The sequence below is a fragment of the Podarcis bocagei genome (assembly GCF_964188305.1).
Source record: "Podarcis bocagei genome assembly, chromosome: 14".
Classification (NCBI taxonomy): domain Eukaryota; kingdom Metazoa; phylum Chordata; class Lepidosauria; order Squamata; family Lacertidae; genus Podarcis; species Podarcis bocagei.
In genome coordinates this window covers 22,143,096-22,162,495 of record NC_138139.1, presented here as the reverse complement: position 1 = coordinate 22,162,495, position 19,400 = coordinate 22,143,096, and the positions used below count along the sequence as shown (strand labels likewise).

The window sequence follows — 19,400 nt, the reverse complement described above, 5'->3', positions numbered from 1 at the left end:
AGAAATTACAGGATAGGTATGGATTGTGGCTAACGTCATGCGCGCACAGCTTGAAGCAGCGGCAGTGGGAGCACACTGGAGCGAGAGTAAATGGTAACGCTGTTCCTCTCCCTGCTGCTAATTGCAGCTGTGTTCGGCACCGGGAGTTGCTCGTGCATTAAATGTGGTGTCTATTAACTTCTTTGCCCCTGTGGTATTTGCTGAGAGTGTGCTGGCATTTCTACCACCGCTCCTGTTTGTGGAGATTGGGAGACGGAAGTTCTGGACATGCTGATGACAGGATAGGACATTATTATAATTACAGCTCTGGGTCAGGGAGGAAATGAATTTGTAAATCACAGGCCCCCACATTCACTCTCCTCTGCTGCTGGGTTTTTGTGACCCTGAGAGAGAAAAAAGCATGCTTCCTTGTGGTTACCAAGGACCCTTGCTTGTACCGCAGTTAGCAAGGGACAAGCTAGTAGTTTTTTTAAGGGTGCTGAGAGTTGTTAGGAGGCCCCTGTACCCCCACAGACCTACAATTTCCAGAGTTCCCTATGAAGACAGATGGACTGTTAAACCACTCTAAGAGAAGAATAAGGGTCTCTGAACAACTCTCTGCAACCTTAGGAAACTAAAATGTGTCTGTAAAATAGTTATATCTACAGTGGTACCTCGGGTTACATACGCTTCAGGTTACAGACTCCGCAGTACAGTACTTAACCCGAGGTACCACTGTACTTTCCTGCTATTGAGCTTAACGCAAATTGAGCAGCCACCCTTCCCTTCAGTTTAAACACAGGCATACTTCTGAAACAATCTTTTCTCTTCGTCGGCAGGTCAGGCCTCCCTCACAGTTGTCAAATGAACACAAATCGCGCACACACCATTTTTGTAATTCCAAGCAGGGCGCCAGATTTTCCAAGGTCCACCATAAATGGCTGATGGGCTGCATTTTTGCCCCGTGGATTATGAAGTGCGCAGGCCAGATGTCAGGGTTTCTCGTCGGGATTTATTTTTATTTATCAGCCGTGCTTACACTTTGAAGAGCTTTGAGTAGCTTCCATATGGTTCCCACATGGTCTCCTGTCCAAGCAGCTGACAAGCAGAAGTTACTTTGGGGCTAGCAGATGGCGCAGGAGCACCTGGTGATACAGGCCTGTCCATAGTCACCAAAGTTACTGTATTTACTCGAATGTAATGCACACCTTTTTTGGCCAAATTACATCGCAAAAATTAGGGTGTGCATTAGATTCAATGGCACATTAGATTTGCGTAAATACAGTAAGTGGCTGCAGGCCCGATCAGTATTATGGGTTGCCACTAGGAGGCCTATATACATATAGGGCTTTCTTTCAGCTGGAACTCAGTTCCAGAATCTCTGAGCTGGGTGCCACTGCCGTTGTAAGAGAACAAGGGAGGTATTCATGATAGGGTCTTGCACCTAGTTTTGATAATGCTGCTAATGGACCAAATACAGACACCTTCCAGTGTCCCTATTTTCCAGGGACATTCCTGGATTAACAGAAGCTCTCCCGGTTTCTCATTTGATCCCCAAATGTCCCGTTTTCCCTTAGGACATCCCTATTTTCATCGGAGGGTATGAAATTAGCGTTTGAACAGGAACAGTTCTGAAGGGGGAACATATATATATATATAAAAAATGTACATGTGTCACCTGCTATCCAGATACTGCCCACCAATACTTGAAACACAGCAGCTACCCTGGCTTATAGGACCTCAGAAGAGGTATTTTCTCCTGACGGAGAAATAAGGGGATCAGGACAAAAGCCCATCTAGTCCGGGATTCTGGGCAGCAGTCAACGTTGTGCTAAAATGGTCCATGAGAGCAAGCATTTCTTCTTGCTGGATGGATGGATTTTTCTTTTCCTCACACATGCTGTTCTGGGGGGTTCTCCTGAACCCCCCACCCTCCTGGGGGCGAACAGTGGGAGGAGAGAAGGGAAGCCTCATTGTGCTAGTGGAAGTCACTGCACGGGCTTCAGCTGGGAGGGTCAGTTAGTTGAATCTGGCGCACTGTTCCATGGCCCACCAGATGCCTATGGGAAGCCCATAAGTATCTTCTGAAATTCCTACATTAGAAATAATCAACATTTTTAAGACCAGCTGCCCTGTTAGAGCAAGGGACGCGGGGGGCGCTGTGGGTAAAAGCCTCAGCGCCTAGGGCTTGCCGATCGAAAGGTCGGCGGTTCGAATCCCCGCGGCGGGGTGCACTCCCGTTGTTCGGTCCCAGCGCCTGCCAACCTAGCAGTTCGAAAGCACCCCCGGGTGCAAGTAGATAAATAGGGATCGCTTACTAGCGGGAAGGTAAACGGCGTTTCCGTGTGCAGCTCTGGCTCGCCAGATGCAGCTTGTCACGCTGGCCACGTGACCCGGAAGTGTCTCCAGACAGCGCTGGCCCCCGGCCTCTTGAATGAGATAGGCGCACAACCCTAGAGTCTGTCAAGACTGGCCCGTACGGGCAGGGGTACCTTTACCTTTTACCTGTTAGAGCAAGCATAGGGACCCTGTGACCCTCCAGATTATGATGGACTCCAAAATCCATCAACCTCAGCCAGCATGGCCATGGATTATGGGAGTCGTAATCCAACATCTGTAGAGCCACAGATTCCCCATCCCTAAATTAGAGGCACCTTGAATCATGCTGAGGGTCATTAGCTCACTCACTGGGAATAATCTACAAGATGAATCACATCCCAATGGATTTTTGTGTGTGCATCTCATCAATAAATATAGGTTGTTGATCCCCCTCCAGATGGTAATTAAAAGACTACACAGAAATAGGATATTCATAGTAAAATAAAGCAATTTACTTTGGTTGCTTCGGGGTGGGGTAAGTACAGAATAACTCATCAGGACTATAAACATTTTATTCATGGTGTGGTTGCCTTGTCAACTTCTTGCCATTGATCACATCAGAAACACTGTGTTGGCTTTCACTATTCATTCAAGCCAAGTTTGAGAGCGCATGGGTCTAAAGCAGTACGGTCATGTCAGTTAATTTTAGCCAGGAAAAAAAAAGCTTAGAAAACTCACTTTGTTAAGAGCCAATTAATGTTTTACCGCCAATTTCATGGACTGAAGGTTTAACTTATTAAAACAGCCAACAACGCGAATCAGAACAGGCAGTATAAGAAAAAAGAGAAGTGTTGTTTACATATGTCTGAAGAGGAGGAAAAGGGACATTTTTGTTGAAACTTACAAAGATGTCACTGGAAGGGAAGGAGACACATAAAAAAAAGGTCTGTCCCTGTAAAAAATAATTTAAAATTTCTGTGAATAAAGGCAATGACTGTATAAGTTACTTTTTTAAAAAATTCTGTAAGACAACATAGCCAAATATATTTAAACACAATTATATAAACACCACACAACAAACTAAAAAATATATATTATTATATGTATATATATATATATATATGTATAGTGAATACATTCAGATGTGTTGTATAGCGCCGTTCGGTACAATTGGTTGTTTCCCTTCCCTTCTGGCTGGCTAAATAGAACGTCTCCTGGAAGGGATTGCTTACTAAAGTCACTGAGCTGTCATTAGAAGGAAAGGTTTTGTCAGCAAGTTGTGGTAGGACAGAAAAATGAAGCCATCAATCAAAGCGAAAAAGCTAGGAGATGCAAACATTTGGGGAGGGGAGGAGGGCAGAAATAATCTTTTGTTGCGGAGAGGAAATTATTCTGGTCTGTGTCTGCAGACAAGAGATGAATTTATTCCTAGCAATTTCACGGTGAAGGTTTCAATCCTGCAGGGTGCTCAGGGCTACCGGGTTCCCGACAGTCACTTAGGAAGGATTTGGCTACTCAGAACAGCTTGCAGTAAAGGTGGACACTTGGGGCTTAGACAAAGACCGCTCTCACCTCTTCCTGCCAACTCTGGGATCGCCTCTTTGGTGACTGCCAAGTTGCAAGTTTGCTAAGGCCAATTTTGCTCCTAAAAGGTAACTGGGGATTGTCCTTATTTTTCACCACAACATTGCTGGGGTGAAGTGCATCAAGCCAGGGTTGCACTGGAAGAAAACTCAATCACTGTACAGCTAAAGGGCTGTACATTCTTTTGGGATGGGTGGGCAAGAAAAGTGCAGAAATACCTTAAATCTGCCCAGTCACCTGCCTGGATACTATTTGGGAGGGTTGATTATTTTGAATGAAGCTGGGCATGTGGACTTTGGTGTCACTCTCCATTTGCAAGACATGTCCAAGAAGGATTTGTGTTCCCATCTGCATTTTTATTTATTTTTATTTTTTTTCTTTTAAGATGCAACAAGCAAAACAAGGATGCTACCTAGGCTTGGGTGTTAACCAGGCGTGTGGCACTGTAAAAACCAGACTGGCAGGCAATATTAAAGTGGTCCGAGTTGCAAGCCGAAGCTTCAGTCAGCGCTGGGTGAAGCTTCCCAAAGTGTGTGGGGGGTAGGGGTAGGGGCAGAGAGGGAGGAGAAGGGAGACTTTGTCCTAGGGAACTGGCACAACAGGGCCTCCAGAGGGCGGGTGTTAAAATCTTCGGCTCAGCCAGCCAAGAGGCACGTCCGACAGCAAAACTGTATAAATGGCTTGCGCTCACAGAGTTTGTTGGATTTCACCATCTCGCAGAAGACCTCATCAGCTGGGAGAGCATACATACATTTGGAGAGAGGGAGGAGAGGGGGGAAGAAATTGGATTAGCATTTTAGCCAAACAAAGTAGGACTGGAAAAAGCACAGCAAGAGCTATTCTGCTACATGAGAGATAACGGAAAAAAGCAGCTCATCTATCTGTTGGAGAGTTTCGAGATGGGGAGAGCCATGTGCATTTCATGAGCATAGCTCTTACACATACATAGACTTCAGAATGGAAATATTTATCTAATCCTTCTACCTACCATATTTATATCCCAACCTTTCCCCCCGTGAGCTCAAAGTGGCGTACATAGTTCTCCCCCATCTCTGTTAACTCCCCACAACGATCCTGTGAGGTAGGTTAAACCGAGAGGCAGCGACTGGCCATGGCAGGGTGAGAATGTGAACCCTGGTCTCCCAGTTCCCAGCCTGACACTCTAACCACTACACAACACTCTTCTGCTCAAGTACTGCACAGATGCACCAACACAGTTGAGTCGTACAAGGGGATGAGCAAGAAGGGAAAAGAAAGTGACAAAATGGCCTCATGCGGCATTAGGATAATATGGAAAAACTGAAGGATGGTGGGGATGAGTTACTGCAGCTCTGAACCCTGGCTGTCCATTGTGCCCACACCACAAAGGAAGATGCCATATACGTCAGACTGCTGGGTCCACTTAGTTCAGTACTGTCTATAATAATAATAATAATTTATTATTTATACCCCACCCATCTGGCTGGGTTTCCCCAGCGACTCTGGGCGGCTTCCAACAAAATATTAAAAACGATAAAAGATCAAACATTGAAAACTTCCCTAAACAGGGCTGTCTTCAGATGTCTTTTAAAGTCCTTTACATCTGATGGGAAGGTGTTCCACAGGGCGGACGCCACTACCGAGAAGGCCCTTTGCCTGGTTCCTTGTCCCTTTGCTGGGAGGGATCCAGCAGAATACCCTTGGAGGAGGACCTCAGTGTCCAGGCTGAGCGATGGGGGTGGAGACGCTCTTTCAGGTATACTGGACCGAGGCCGTTTAGGGCTTTAAAGGTCAGCACCAACACTTTAAACTGTGCTCAGAAACGTACTGGGAGCCAATGTAGGTCTTTCATTATGTGGTCTCGGCTGACTGGCAGCAGTTGTCCAGGGTTTCTGGCAGGGGGCACCCCCAGCCCTATCCAGCTTTGCCGCTGGAACTGGAACAAATGTAACTCCACAGAAAAGGTGAGTGGCGTCAAATTCAGCAGTAAATAGTGGCTTTCCCTGGGGGAAAGCAGCGGAACAAACAGGAAGTGTGGATGAACCCTAAGGTGGGTAAGGAAAGCTTGGTCAATCTGTCCCTTTTTAGGGATATCTCCCAATATTCTCATTGAAACAGCTGACAAAGGGTGCAATGACGGACAGGCTGAATTTAAGAAAGAGATATAAAAATGTTTTTCAGCAGCATCATGTATAGACTTGGAATATGCCAATTTCTCCCATCCTTCAGCAGCCGATTCTTAAAACAGCTCAATGCAAATTCTGTGCCAGCAGAAATTACAGGAATTTTCTTTCTTACTTACCTTACCTGCACATTTTCAGGTCACTGATTCTTCTCTACCGCCTGCTGCCCCAAAGTTAAATTTCAGTAAAGTTCATTATATATTCCATAAATATGAAATCTCAACCTCAAAAGTAATTAAAATTGCTGCAAGTTCCTGATGCAAGAAGGGAGTGAAGAATGAGCAACATCTGGCCGAAGACAAGGATGAGATTCTAGGGAATGTAGGTATGCAGAACTAGTAATGATTCAATCGCAATGTTAGTTCCTAAAGTCCCATCACATTTCTTCCCTAGATGCCCTCCAAGTTGATACTAAAATCTAGTTCCATTTGAGCTGCACGGGGTTCCCCCCCCCTTTGCTCCCCAGCTGCATCATCTTTCAACTGCTCTGATGGAACTAAGCAAAGGGGGGCAGAGGCTGTATTAACAGTATAATTTAAAGCATATGATCTACCCCAAAGAATCCTGGGAACTGTAGTTGGTTAGTGGTGCTGGGAATTGTTGCTCTGTGGGGTGTATACATTTCTCAGGATACTTTGGGGGAGGCCATGTGCTTTAAGTGCCTGGTGTGGATGCAGCCTTATCAGTGGCTAGTCAGGTGTGTGTTATATTGCCTGACTATGTGGGTACTTGGGCAGAGCCACACCAAATATTTAAAGTGCATGCAATGCACATTTAAAGCATGATCCTGGGAGGTCTCGTTTCCCACTCACAGCAATACAATTCCCAGCACAAACTTTTTAACCAAAAACGCTTCTAGGATTATTTGGAGGAAGTCATGTGCTTCAAATGTGCATTGGCTGTGCTTTAAATGTATGGTTTAGATCTGCCCATCTTTAATAAACGTCCATGCAAATACATACCATTGTGGCATCTGTCGCTAGCAATGCACGAGCCACTAAGCAAGCTAAAGCCTTCTTTACACCGGAGACATTTTCTTCCCGAGCTGTCACAACTTGAACAGTTATCTTCACATCTGAGGAAGAGATGAAAAAGGCAACTCTTTCTAGTAGCTCATAGTAGCCCATAATCCAAACTAAGGCATGGAACCCACAGCCCTCCAGGTTTTGAGGGACTACAACAAACCTACCATCATCCCCAACCACTGACCATGTTGGCTGGGACTAAGGAATCTGGAGTCCAGCCAACATGCAGAGGGTCACAGATGTTTCCCATCCTTGGCACAGATGGAAGGAGGGTAGACATAACTGACCACTAGCTTATCCCACAGCCCTACCAAAACTCTCTTCTTATACAGAGAATTTGAGGTCTCCCATCCAGACAGTTGCTGTCCCTGCATTGTGTCCAGCACAAGAGCCATGCCAACCCACCAGGACAGTTCTGTTGCTCCTGTGTAGTCCAGAACTCCTTGCCCTGATCTTGGGACTCCTTAACCATGGACCACTGCTTCTAGCTTGGCTAGTCTCATCTTTCCTAGTATAGCTCAGTCAGTAAAGCTCTAGACTCTTAAAACATGGTGTCATGGGTTGAGCCCCACGTTGAGCAAAGGATTCCTGCATGGCAGGGGGTTGGAATATATGACCCTCTTAATCCCTCCCACCTCTACAATTCTATAATTCTATGCCTGAGGGCCGTGGCTGCCATGACTACCTGTTGCTGAGTCTGTATGTCTCCTCTGCTTCAATAGAGATCTCTCTTCCTTACTCTCAAGGAAGAGCCTCCATTGTCGTGGTCTGGGAGGGAGCTAAGACACCTTTCTGGAGATGTGGGGGTTTGAACTTGTGACTCTTTATGCGTAACATATGCTCAGTATCTGAGCCTGGTTCCTGGAGAGAAGGGGAGGCGTGTGAGGGGTCTTGGCTAAATGCCATTTAATAAGAATTCACCTCCCAGTTCTTTCCTTGTTGTGGAAAGAGATGTTGCAGGAGGTTAAAAGAGGACAATATCAACCTGGTATACACGTGGTAGACGAAGAGGAATAAATTTGATTCTGACAATTATCTCCTCCTTAAATCTGACCACAACAGAGCTGCTTTGAGTCAAGAAGAGAGATCCTTGTTTGTATTATGCCAAAGCAGAGTGCTTGGCAAGGGTTAACGCTTGCTCCCACGCCACTTTCACAAAAGGATACAAGGACATAAGTGGAATCTGCTGGACCAGGCCAATGGCCCACCTCTCTCACAGTGGCCAACCAAATGCCTGTGGGAAACCTGAAAGCGGGACCCAAGAAGAAGAGCACTTTCCCTTCCTCCTGTTTCCGGCAAATGATACTCAGAAGCATTACTGTCTCCAACAACCATGGAGGCAGAGCCAAGCCATCATGGCTGGGAGCCGCTGATAGCCTTTGTCCTCCATCCATTTGTCCAATCCTCTTTTAAAGCCAACCAAGTTGATAGCCATTACGGCCGCCTGTGGGAGTGCACAGTTTGAAGTAGCATTTTTATCTGTCCCGAACCTTCCAACGTTCATCGTCAGAACCGGGTTGCCAAAACTGCTTGCTCTCCTACCTTCTGCAGACCTTGTGGGGGAGCCCACGCAACTCCTCGGGGTAAAAGCCTTCGCCGCATGCTGGGACGCACCTCCACTCGTGCAGGTGCGAGTTCCTGGCGCACTGGATGCATTCCTCTCGGCCCGGCCCTAAGGAGCATGGGGAAAACAAGCACACCAGTTTGGTAAGACAAACACTGTACCGGGTGCAAACTGGGGGATAATGGAGGTGAGGAATCTGCCTGTTGCTCTACTCCTAAGGGAGAAGAAATGAGTTGCTAGAGCCCTTAAGATTCTCATCATTTTGCCTTTGTTAATGTGCAACAGACGACAGTTCCTGGATACCAGTGTGAATGAATCACTTTTGAATTTCTATGGCTTAGAAGAATGGAGAATCTGGTGTGATTCATGCTGGTGGCCAAGGACTATCATCCAAGGCAAAGTGCTCGGGGTCTTTTGAAAAGAGTAAACGTAAACGGAGGAGGAATTCATATGAATTTCTGTGAGATTACAATACAATGGAAGTACAAGCTGCTATCATTGTGAGGTTTGTTTGTGTGTGTTTTTTTTTAAAGAAATAATGTGACATTAACAAGACAGCAGGATGAATCTGCCTTGGTTTCCTTCCAGCAGGAAGATAAACATGAACCAGAGAAGCTTCATCTCTCCAAGGACACCCTAATGCAAAAAATCTACAGCTTACATACCAGCTAGCTACTGCTAGGACATCTTTTGCCATTTCATGCAAGCAGGAATTTGGATTCCTCAGATTTGTTCTTTAAGAAAAGGATGTTCCTAGCCCTTGTAGAGCTTAGTTTGAACACGAGCAGGCGATTAATCTGCAAATGTCTTGAAGCACTCAAGGAGCCAAGCTTCTGGGTCATAGAAACCTACCTGCTCTTTGGCAATTCCACTCCTAAGCTGTTTGTCACTCTTTTAGCTGCTAATGCTGAGCTTATCAATAGAGAGAGAAAGGGAAAGGGCAACATCCTAACTGAACTGTGGTCAATAGCCACCTTCTGTTTACCACACAAGTTCAGGTTGTGTGTTATTCAAGTCTTATTTCATCTCTATCATCATATCTCACCATACATATATATAATGAACCTCTCATTCTTTTCCTAAAGAGCTTAGGATAGCACACACATGGTTCTTCCCACCTTTCGTTTTATCCTCACAACAACCTTGTGAGGTAGGTTAGGCTGAGAGATGGTTGAAGGAAGCCCACTGAGAGTTTCATGGCCGAGTGAGGGCTTGAAATTGGGTCTCTCCAGTACTGCTCCTTCACTGTAGTCACTATACCACACTGGCTCTCTAACACAGAGAGCGCTTTCTAACCACCTGCTGTTTACAAACTGTTCCCCACACTCATAAAGGGGGGTGGGGGGGGGAGAAAGCAGGAGGTTAATTATAAAGACGTGCAGACTGAATCAACTGCACCTTGTAAAGAACCACAAATCCTTGAACTTTGAAATTTTTTTGAGAATTGCACTTGAGCATTCTGTCTGGAGACCAACAGCCATTTGGGATATATAAGTTGAAGAGGCTTGATTACAACATGTGGCCAATGGCAGAGTCCCGCGTGGCTGGTGGCACTGCAGGAGAAAGCATTTTACAGGCAGGGACAGACTGACTCGTTCCGAGTACATTTCGTGGAAAAAGCACAAGTCTCTCTCAATTGCGATTTGGCTACAGACCAGGCCATTAAAGGGGCAGCTGCAAAGATAAAATGTTTCTGGCATGGAACAAATGACTTGGGGGACTCCAAATTGTAGGACTTGGGTAGCAGAGCCACTCAGGCCATAAAAAGAGTGTATATGAACATACCAGTGAAGTTGAGCTTTGCGTTCCCTCAAAGCTGGCATGTATGCGGTTGGCAATCTGGGATCGGACAAAGGAGGTTTATGGTCTGTGGTGGTAGCATCCCAGCATGAAATGCTGACACGTCCTTTCTGGGGGGCACAAAACTATATCACTGATATTGTGTTGTCTGGAGCTGATGGGAGTTGTAGTCAAAAACATTTGGAAGGGAAGGCTGGAATAGGGAACCTGAGCAGCAGAACTCCGGGATGCAGTGCACCCAGTGTTCCACAAATTTGCACCTGAAACTCAACAATTGTGACATGGCTCAGAATTCTGCTGTTCAAACACGTGACAATTTGCTTTAAGTTCACGCAAGCCCTTGGGCATACATTAAGTAGCTCTTCGGATCGTGGCCATGCACTCTGGAAAGGGGAGATTGCCCGGCTTTCAACAGAGGGGAAAAAAAGGATTCAGCACATGCTTTGTGTTCACTCTGAGTTTTGTAGATCTTCTTTGTTTTTTTTAAAGTGCATTTGCTCTTGAATTATTACTGGTCTGGGGCAGAACAAGCTGGAAACCGAAGCAAATTCTCAGTGGGACACCGCACAAGCTTCCCATGCAAACGTACAGATTTTGAAGCACTGACACTTTTATGTACTCAAAAAGCTCTCTTGTGCTGTGCTTCTTACAGGCTTTTCATATGGCTCCCTTTGAGTCCCATGAAAGGTAAGGCTTCTATCTTTAAAGCAGAAGGAATACAAACAACAATACTCCAATCACATATATATATTTTAAAGTCTTCTTGAAACACATCCAGAATATGTGATGGAGTAGAAAGGAGGCTGTCTGTCTCAGGCACTCATGTCATTAGTAAAATATAAATGAACTTTTTTAGCTTTGTTCAGGTAATGTTACATTGAACGCACCTTTTGATTTACAAACTGCACAATAGAGAGTAGGTTCCGGTGGGCCCTTGGGCAGCACAACCCTCCCCCTTATTCCCCAGTGAGTCTACATTCACACTGCAACAGGTGCAGGCGGCTCTTGTCAGTGGCCCCTCTGCCCAGCCATGCCCACGTGTGATGCTGGCCCTGGCAGAGCAAAATCCAGTTGGATTGTGGAAATTTTCTCTGGTTTAAATATGAAGAGTTGGCTGTTTTTCCTTGTGAGCTGGCAAACTAGAAGGTGTGTGAAGAGGGCCTAGGACTCTCTGGGGTTGTACCCAATCCTAGTTTTACTCAAGAGTAGATCCATTGAAATTAATGGACATGATTAACTTAGGTTCATTATTTTCAGTTAATCTACTCTGAGTAGATCTTAGCTGGATGCAATCCTTAGAAATAAGAATCTGAAGGCAGACTTGACTTAAAACAGATACAGAGCTCAATGCTCCACAGGCAGACACCTATTTCCCCTTTTAGAAACCCCATTGGCTTTTCAGTCTAAAACAGCCTCCCACAACTTCTCTGGTCCTCTCTGGATGTTTTGGTCTACAACCCCAGCCAGCACAAAAAATTCTGAGTGACAGCTTGACGTGCTCCAACTGGCCCAATGTATTAAGGACAGCTCCTTCCTACATATGCACTAGAGCAGCCTCCCCTCAACTTGGTGCCCTCCAAATGTTTTGTACTACAACTCCCATCAGCCCTAGCTAGCTTCCTGGTCCATAGCAAACCATACATTTGCCATTACATTTAATCAGCTATGGTTTGTGTCTGCACTCCAAACAAGAAATGGAAGCCAAGGGACTGGTTGCCCATGACCCAGGGAGTCAGAAAAAGCATGGGCCTATAGGCTGGCTCATGGTGAAACCAAACCATGGTTTGGGATCATATGTGAATCAGCCCAAACCAAGGATCAATCAGGACAACTCTCCTTCGTTGGTGGAGCCGCACATCCAGTAGCTTTCATTTCTGCAACTCCTGCAGGCTGGCTTTGTCGTTCTCTGCAGTGAAGGACATGCAAAGCTTGCAACAATTCAGATCAACAAGCTGATGTTTCCCACGTACTACCTGCCTCTTGTAACTACTTCACACAACATACCCACGCATGTCCGGCAGTTTGACTGGCATCCCTCACATCGTACTGGCTCCTTGATCAGGTACATGCCCGGCCTGCATCCTGTAACGCAGCTATTGTCTACAAGGCTGTGGAGGAAAGCAGTGGAGATCATCATCAATGTCATTTCAATCTTGTGGTTGACTGGCACGTTAGGAGTGCCCAAGGGGGGGGTTTTTACAAAATTTTAAGAGTGCAAAACGCAATGTAAAATAAAAGACAATGCATTGCAACAAAGGCCATACAACAATAACACATAAAACAGGTCAATAAAACAGCAGCAAAATGTACAATCAATAGTCAGCAAAATCACTGTAAAGCAGTCAAATGTCTGGGAGAAGAGAAGTTTTTACCTGGCGCTGAAAGGATGCTAATGATGGTAGCAGGCAGACCTCATTGGGGAGAGCATTCCACAAGCAGGGTCACCACAGAAAAGGCCCTGTCCCTTAAAGGGTGCACCTAGAGGGGGGTCCCAGATAAAGACCAAAGGGTCCAGTAGGGTCCACACTAGCACTGAAGCCTAGAAATATGCACACACTCCCTGCATCCTGTTCTCATCGAGGCCAATTAGATGCCTATGGGAAGCCCACAAGCAGGACCCGAGTGCAACAGCAACTCTCCCCAGTTGTAATACTCGGGAACCGGTACAACTTCTATCCTATTAAGGTTTGGGTCTCTGGACATCTCTCTACCTGCTATTGCAATATTGCCTCTTCTGCCCAGCTCAACCTACCCAACTCAAAGCAATAAAGATTTTATTTTTAAAGTGCAATTACAGGTGGGGAGTGGGTGGGCACAAAAATGGCCAGCTGCCTGTTCTGAAGAGCACTGCTGACAGTGTCTTTAGAGGCAGCTGAAACAAAGCTAGCAGCACAACAGAAATTAATTTCCTTTTTGGGGAGCAGAGGAACTACTGCCTTAAAAAAAAAACTTTCAAACTTAGAGGAATGGGCAATGTTTTTTCATATCCGTATCTGGGCAGTCAAGCCTGACTCTCTGAAGATCTTCATCATGAACAACCCACAGAAACTAGTAATATATGGTTCCTAGGTTTTGGCTGCTTTTTTGTAATTTCTCTAGCAATGACCCTATCTTACATAAGAGGTTGCTGTGCCTTGATGTGATTGGGGCTGAAATGTTAGAAAGTCCCTTGAATAACTTTTAAACCATCCAAGGTCATCTAACCTAGCAGACCATGGAATTTCATCCAACCATTCATTAGTGGAGCTACTAACATCCAGCTGAGGTCAACTGTTCCTTTGGCAAAGCCACTGAGTACAGATAAAGGAAAGCTATAGAATTGTTCATGCAATCACCCATGGAGAAATGGAGGCAAGGAAACAGAATACGATCACGGCCAAAAGGTCCATCCTGCAACATCTACCTATCTACCCAAACCGAACAACAAGCTCTGCTTATATATCTGCAGCATATGAAGATCTGGTAGTGCTGCTTGGGGCATGGCCAGTGGACTCAGTCTCACTTATCCTCTCCCCACAAAATGTGATCATTTCTACACAGATGAAGTCATGAACAATCCTGGGGTGATGGAAAATTGCTCCTGAACCAACGGATGTGTCCTACTGTTAGAAGCGCATGTTCTTTGGCAGTGTTTGGTTGGCTAAGAGCTGAGCTACATGATGCGTTAGCCATACAGATGTCGGAGAATTCCAACCAAAACCGAAACAGGAGTGGCAATTGCAAATGTTTGCTCCTCGTTGTGTTATATGTAGATTGGTCCTTAGGAGTACTTCATCACGTGCAAAGGCCTGCTTATTTTCTCAATACCGCTGTGTAGCATGCAACCATTTCTGCAGTGCTGCTTGCACTTTTGCTAGGTGCCACAGTCCATATACCAGCCTTCACCAACTTGATGCCCTTCAGATGTTTTGGACCAACTCCCATCAGCCTGACCAGCACAAACTCACTGACCAATACTTATTAAGACTCTTGCGCCTAGCCATGCACTCATATATTTGTGCAGATGATGAATTGCATGAAAAACGCCCCCTTCTTGATTACTTTTAGCAGCTATGATCTCATCAAGGCTGTGTAGTTGTCTCAACACTTTAACATGTTCCAATGGCACAAGCTAGGAGTCAGGTATCCCTGAAAGATATCCCAAGGCAAACACTGCAATTCAGTAGTAGAACATCTGGTTTGCATGCAGAAGGTCCAGAGTTCAATCCTGGGCATCTCCAGGTAGAGCTGGGATAAAACTCCCTCCCTTGAGAACTACTGCCAGACAGTGTAGACCAGGCATAGGCAAACTCGGCCCTCCAGATGTTTTGTGACTACAACTCCCATCATCCCTAGCTAACAGGACCAGTGGTCAGGGATGATGGGAATTGTAGTCCCAAAACATCTGGAGGGCCGAGTTTGCCTATGCCTGGTGTAGACAGTACTGAGTTATATGAATGCCACATACTTTCTGTCAATCCATGAAGGGGAAATGGGGTTATACCATTTAGCCCCACTCTTGGTGGTCACACATACAGCTGAGAGGGGATTTGAACCCAGATCCTGTCTGTCTCCAGTCTCACACAATATCCACCACATGAAGAGCTTTCGTCCTTGGTCTAAGCCAGGTGTGGGAAACCTTTGGCTCTCTAGATCAGTGTTTTTAACCTTTTTTGGGCAAAGGCACACTTGTTTCATGAAAAAAATCACGAGGCACACCACCACAGTGTGAGGAGAGGGAGATGTCAGAGCCCCGCTGTTCTCTATGGGGAATCGGATGAGAGCGGACTGCCTGTCCGCTCTCATCCGATCCCATCCGATCTGATCCCCACCCAGGATGGATGGAAAATAGGATGGACATAGTCCGGCGCCCGCCTAGTGGGCGAAAATGTGACATTTTTTTAAAAAAAAAATCTTTCGAATTTTTCAATTTTTCCCACGGCACACCAGGCAACATCTCGTGGCACACTAGTGTGCCGCGGAACAGTGGTTGAAAAACACTGCTCTAGATGTTGCAAAACCACAACTCCCATCATCTCTGTCCATGCTTGCTGGGGCTGCTGGGAGCTGTAGTTCAGAAACCGTTGTAGGGCTAAAAAGTACCCCACATCTGGTCGAAGTTTTGCATCACACCATCCTGCCATTTAAAAATAAAGTGATGTTTTTGAGGCAAAAAGGCCCAAACTCTACAGAATGATCAAGTTCAAGACCAGGCCATCATTACTTTATAGAGATATGGAGACAGATTCCTCAAGTCCATCTGCACTTCCTCAGTGAGCCTGATTTACAGCTGAACCATCCCTGTAAACATCTCTTGGTTTCACCCTGGAAGATTTTTCTTTTTTTAATAAGCAGAGACAGAAACGTTGCTGGCAAAATGCTCTTCAAGGTGACAAGCCATGATTTTGGGGGAGCAGCTTAAGGAAGTTAGCGGACAATAAAAAGATACTTTCCCCCCTTTCCTAGGAAGTAGATAATCTTTGGAGGCAACTTGCAATTTTCCACTTTAGCCAAAGTGCCGTTATTGAAGCAGTCACTTCAGACCAATTACTGCCCTATAAATGAATCAGGCAAGGAGGCCTTGGGCTCTGCAATGGAGCAACACAGACGTGCAGCTGCTTGAGGTGGCCTTGGGGCTCCCGCTTGAACAAATTGTTCAGATAAAGCTTCTGGTGTTTGACATTTTAAGTTCCGCTTCTTTCCCGGGGGGAAACCTATCAGTGGGACCCATCTTCCTAAATCCACTCTGAGTCGCCATGTATCATTTTCCTCATGAAGGCTAGATGGAACTTTATTACCGGAGAAGGTAAGGGAGAAGAAAACCCAATGGGGATTATAAAGAAACTAATCTTTCAATAGAGATTCCATTTTGAGGGAGGTATTGCCGTGCGTCCTGTGAAGTTGTCTAGGAGGAGGGGCTCCGGATGACCCTGGGGAGAGGTCCTGGCAGAATGGGGAGGGTGGAATTGGGACCCTAAGACGTGCCTGAGTCTGGAGAAGAGGCCAGTAGTCTGGGGAAAGGAGAGTTGGGACTAAGGGAAGGTCCAAGCAAGTTGGCAGAGGAGTGTTTTTCTCCTGTGGTGCTGGACAGCCCTAGTCAAATGAATCCTACTGAGAAGCAACCCTTGGCACCCCCTCCTGTCCGTAAGGGGCTTCCTTCAGAGGAGGAGATACCTGAGAGCCAACCCCAAGGACATTGAGACAAGGATAAGCCCAACCCACTTAAAGGAGTGTCTGTCTGCTAGTCCAGTCCTTGGACGGGGCCGCTTGCTGTACTAAGTTCTATGCCTGCCCACTCTTCAAAAAGAAGTTACAGGGCGGGGTGTCTGTGTCACTCGTTGGATCAACGTCTTAACTTGTTGTACTTAGCCATGAATCTACAGCTCTTATTTATTTGCTGCATCTGGCAACTACTTTGTCCTAGATCTTCCAATATTCAGTTTCATTGGCTGTCCCCAGTGAGTTCTAGTATTTTGAGACGGGAAGGAAGACTTTTTTTCTACTTTCTCCATACCATACGTAATATTATACAGTATCATCTTACTTGCCTTTTCTCTAAACTAAAAAGCCTCAAACTAGATGCCCAGCTTCCCAATAGCACTTAGGTTTAAACCCAATAGCACCCAGGTTTAAACTGGGTCTCCAGCTGTTTTGGACTACAACTCCCATCATCCCTAGCTAGCAAGACCAGTGGTCAGGGATGATGGGAATTGTAGTCCCAAAACCGCTGGAGACCAAGGTTTGGGAAACACTGGTTTAAACCAAGGTTGCACAGCTGATTGCTAGACTTCCCCTACATCACCTTAACAAAATAAAATATGTTCTGGGATCATGCTATTTATATTGTAGCAACATGGTGGATTTGGGGGGGGGGGGTAAAAATGTTTGCAGCTCAATCAGTTAGCCAAGGCTAATCAAGGAAAGTTTCTCAAATCATTTCTGAAAGATCCTCATTCAGGACTCGTGCTGGCTTCTGCTTGTCTCATGCTTAGAAAGAACGGAGCCGGGTGGTTTTCCATTCACCCTGCTGCTTTCCCCAGGAAAACCTGCTCTTTAGCACTGAATCGGAGCAAACATCAGTCTGCGGAAAACCCAACTGACATTTGCTCCGATTCAGCACTAAAGAGTGGGTTTCCCTGGAGGAAAGTGGTGGGACCATCAGAAGTCAGAGTGAGCCCTCTGTTCTCTTAAGCAGACAGTTTCAGCACAGAGCAAAAACTATAGGGTGAATCTTCATGCTCAGTAAGGTATATTAGACACGCCTTCATTAGAAGTGTACAGATCAAGACCAGTCATGTTAAGTAAACACAACTTGTTTGGAATAATAACTCATACAGTACGCAACACACACAGGTCTGAAGGAGGCACCAGGCAGAAAAATGTGTGTTTTATAAAGTTCAACATAAACATATTTATTTGCTTTCCCTCTGCCCTCCCTCTCCTGAAGGATGCTTGCACCCTCTTCTTTTACAAACACATCTACCGCAGGAAATTTGAATTTAAGATGCAGGTAAGCACATGGTTGCCAGTTCCTTTCTGGGCCTAACTCAGGGTGCTCATGTTAGTGTTTAAAGTCCTAAATGACACAGGCACCCAATAGCTGAAGGTCTGCCTCCTTCTCTACAGACCTTCCCATGTGTGGAGCGGTCCTCTTGACAGTTCCACCTCCCTCAGAAACTTGGAGTGGGGGTGGCCTGGGAGAGAGCATTCTCTGTGGCAGCCCCTGAGTTGGGGAATTCCCTCCCGACTGATGCGTGCCTGACATTTTTACCTTGCAGCTTGCGGCGGATGCGGAAGATGCACCCCTTTATCCTGACCTTCGACACCTGAGACTTGTGCTTTCAGGGCTCACTCTATTCCTGTTTTAACTGTTTTAAATTTTAAATTGTTATACCCACCCTTGGACCTGCTGGTGAAAGGTGGGTAATACATTTATTAAGGTAAAGGGACCCCTGACCATTAGGTCCAGTCGTGACCGACTCTGGGGTTGCGGCGCTCATCTCGCTTTATTGGCCAAGGGAGCCGGCATACAGCTTCCGGGTCATGTGGCCAGCATGACTAAGCCGCTTCTGGTGAACCAGAGCAGCGCACGGAAACACTGTTTACCTTCCCACTGGAGCGGTACCTATTTATCTACTTGCATTTTGATGTGCTTTCAAACTGCTAGGTTGGCAGGAGCAGGGACCGAACAACAGGATCTCACCCCGTCGCGGGGATTCGAACCGCCGACCTTCTGATCGGCAAGTCCTAGACTCTGTGGTTTAACCCACAGCGCCACCTGTGTCCATTTAGTAATAAAGTAATAAAAACAACACCGCTGGTATACCAGGAAAAGGAGGGCTGCAGCCTTATAACAAGCAGATTCCCCATGTCCCAGTTCCATCTGAACTAAGGCTGGGCAGGGGTGGGTGAGTACATTTAGGCATAATTTATAAGACATGAATACATCACATGTACAGAGCACTTGAGGAGGCTGTTCCAAGCACTTGTTCCAAGTACATATGTTAGCTTGCTGTAATGCTTACAGTCACCAGCCTGTAGTCACACCCACACCATCCATTTAAAGCACATGGCTTCCCCCAAGAATCTTGGGAACTGTAGCTGAACCTTCACAGAGCTACAATTCCCAGCAACCCAAATTCTTACTGACTCTACAACAAGAGATTGCACAGGCGTGCAAGATTACAGGTGTGCATGGGTAAGGAAGAGGAGAACAAAGCTCCAGTAAATTGGAATTTCTGTGTGCCAGGTGATAGCGACAAACTACTGTTTCTTTTGTGGGCTGGTTGTGAATGTCCAAGGGGAAGCCTGGGTGGCCACTGTGGGGGAAAAAGGATATCAAACTAGATGGACCCTCGTCTGGCCTGATCCAGCAGGGGGGTCAACTGTACATGCCTAGTTTTGACCCATTTCCCCTATTAAATAATTTGATAAATTCAATGTTAGTTTCTTCAGAAGACATTCTGAAAGCCTAGCACAATTTTTTTC

At 45.9% G+C, this 19,400-nt stretch overlaps 1 protein-coding gene and 1 long non-coding RNA gene across 5 annotated transcripts in view; one reads left to right on the top strand and one right to left on the bottom strand.

The window, feature by feature from the left end:
- Positions 1 to 2,788: 2,788 nt before the first annotated feature.
- Positions 2,789 to 19,400, bottom strand: part of PCSK6 (proprotein convertase subtilisin/kexin type 6) — a 118,971-nt gene continuing 102,359 nt past the window's right edge. For all 4 annotated transcript variants that reach the window (XM_081171097.1, XM_081171098.1, XM_081171100.1 and 1 more), the window contains 4 exons: positions 12,438 to 12,541; positions 8,612 to 8,741; positions 7,007 to 7,119; positions 2,789 to 4,615 (listed from right to left, as the gene is read on the bottom strand). In XM_081171097.1, the coding sequence (XP_081027223.1) occupies positions 4,518 to 4,615; positions 7,007 to 7,119; positions 8,612 to 8,741; positions 12,438 to 12,541 (445 nt within the window). In that variant the 3' untranslated portion in view covers positions 2,789 to 4,517. The remainder of the gene's footprint in view (positions 4,616 to 7,006; positions 7,120 to 8,611; positions 8,742 to 12,437; positions 12,542 to 19,400) is intronic.
- On the top strand, positions 8,754 to 19,391 carry LOC308573942. Its single transcript, XR_014002264.1, has 3 exons — positions 8,754 to 8,776; positions 11,086 to 11,120; positions 18,191 to 19,391. It is a non-coding gene; the product is annotated as an uncharacterized lncRNA (long non-coding RNA).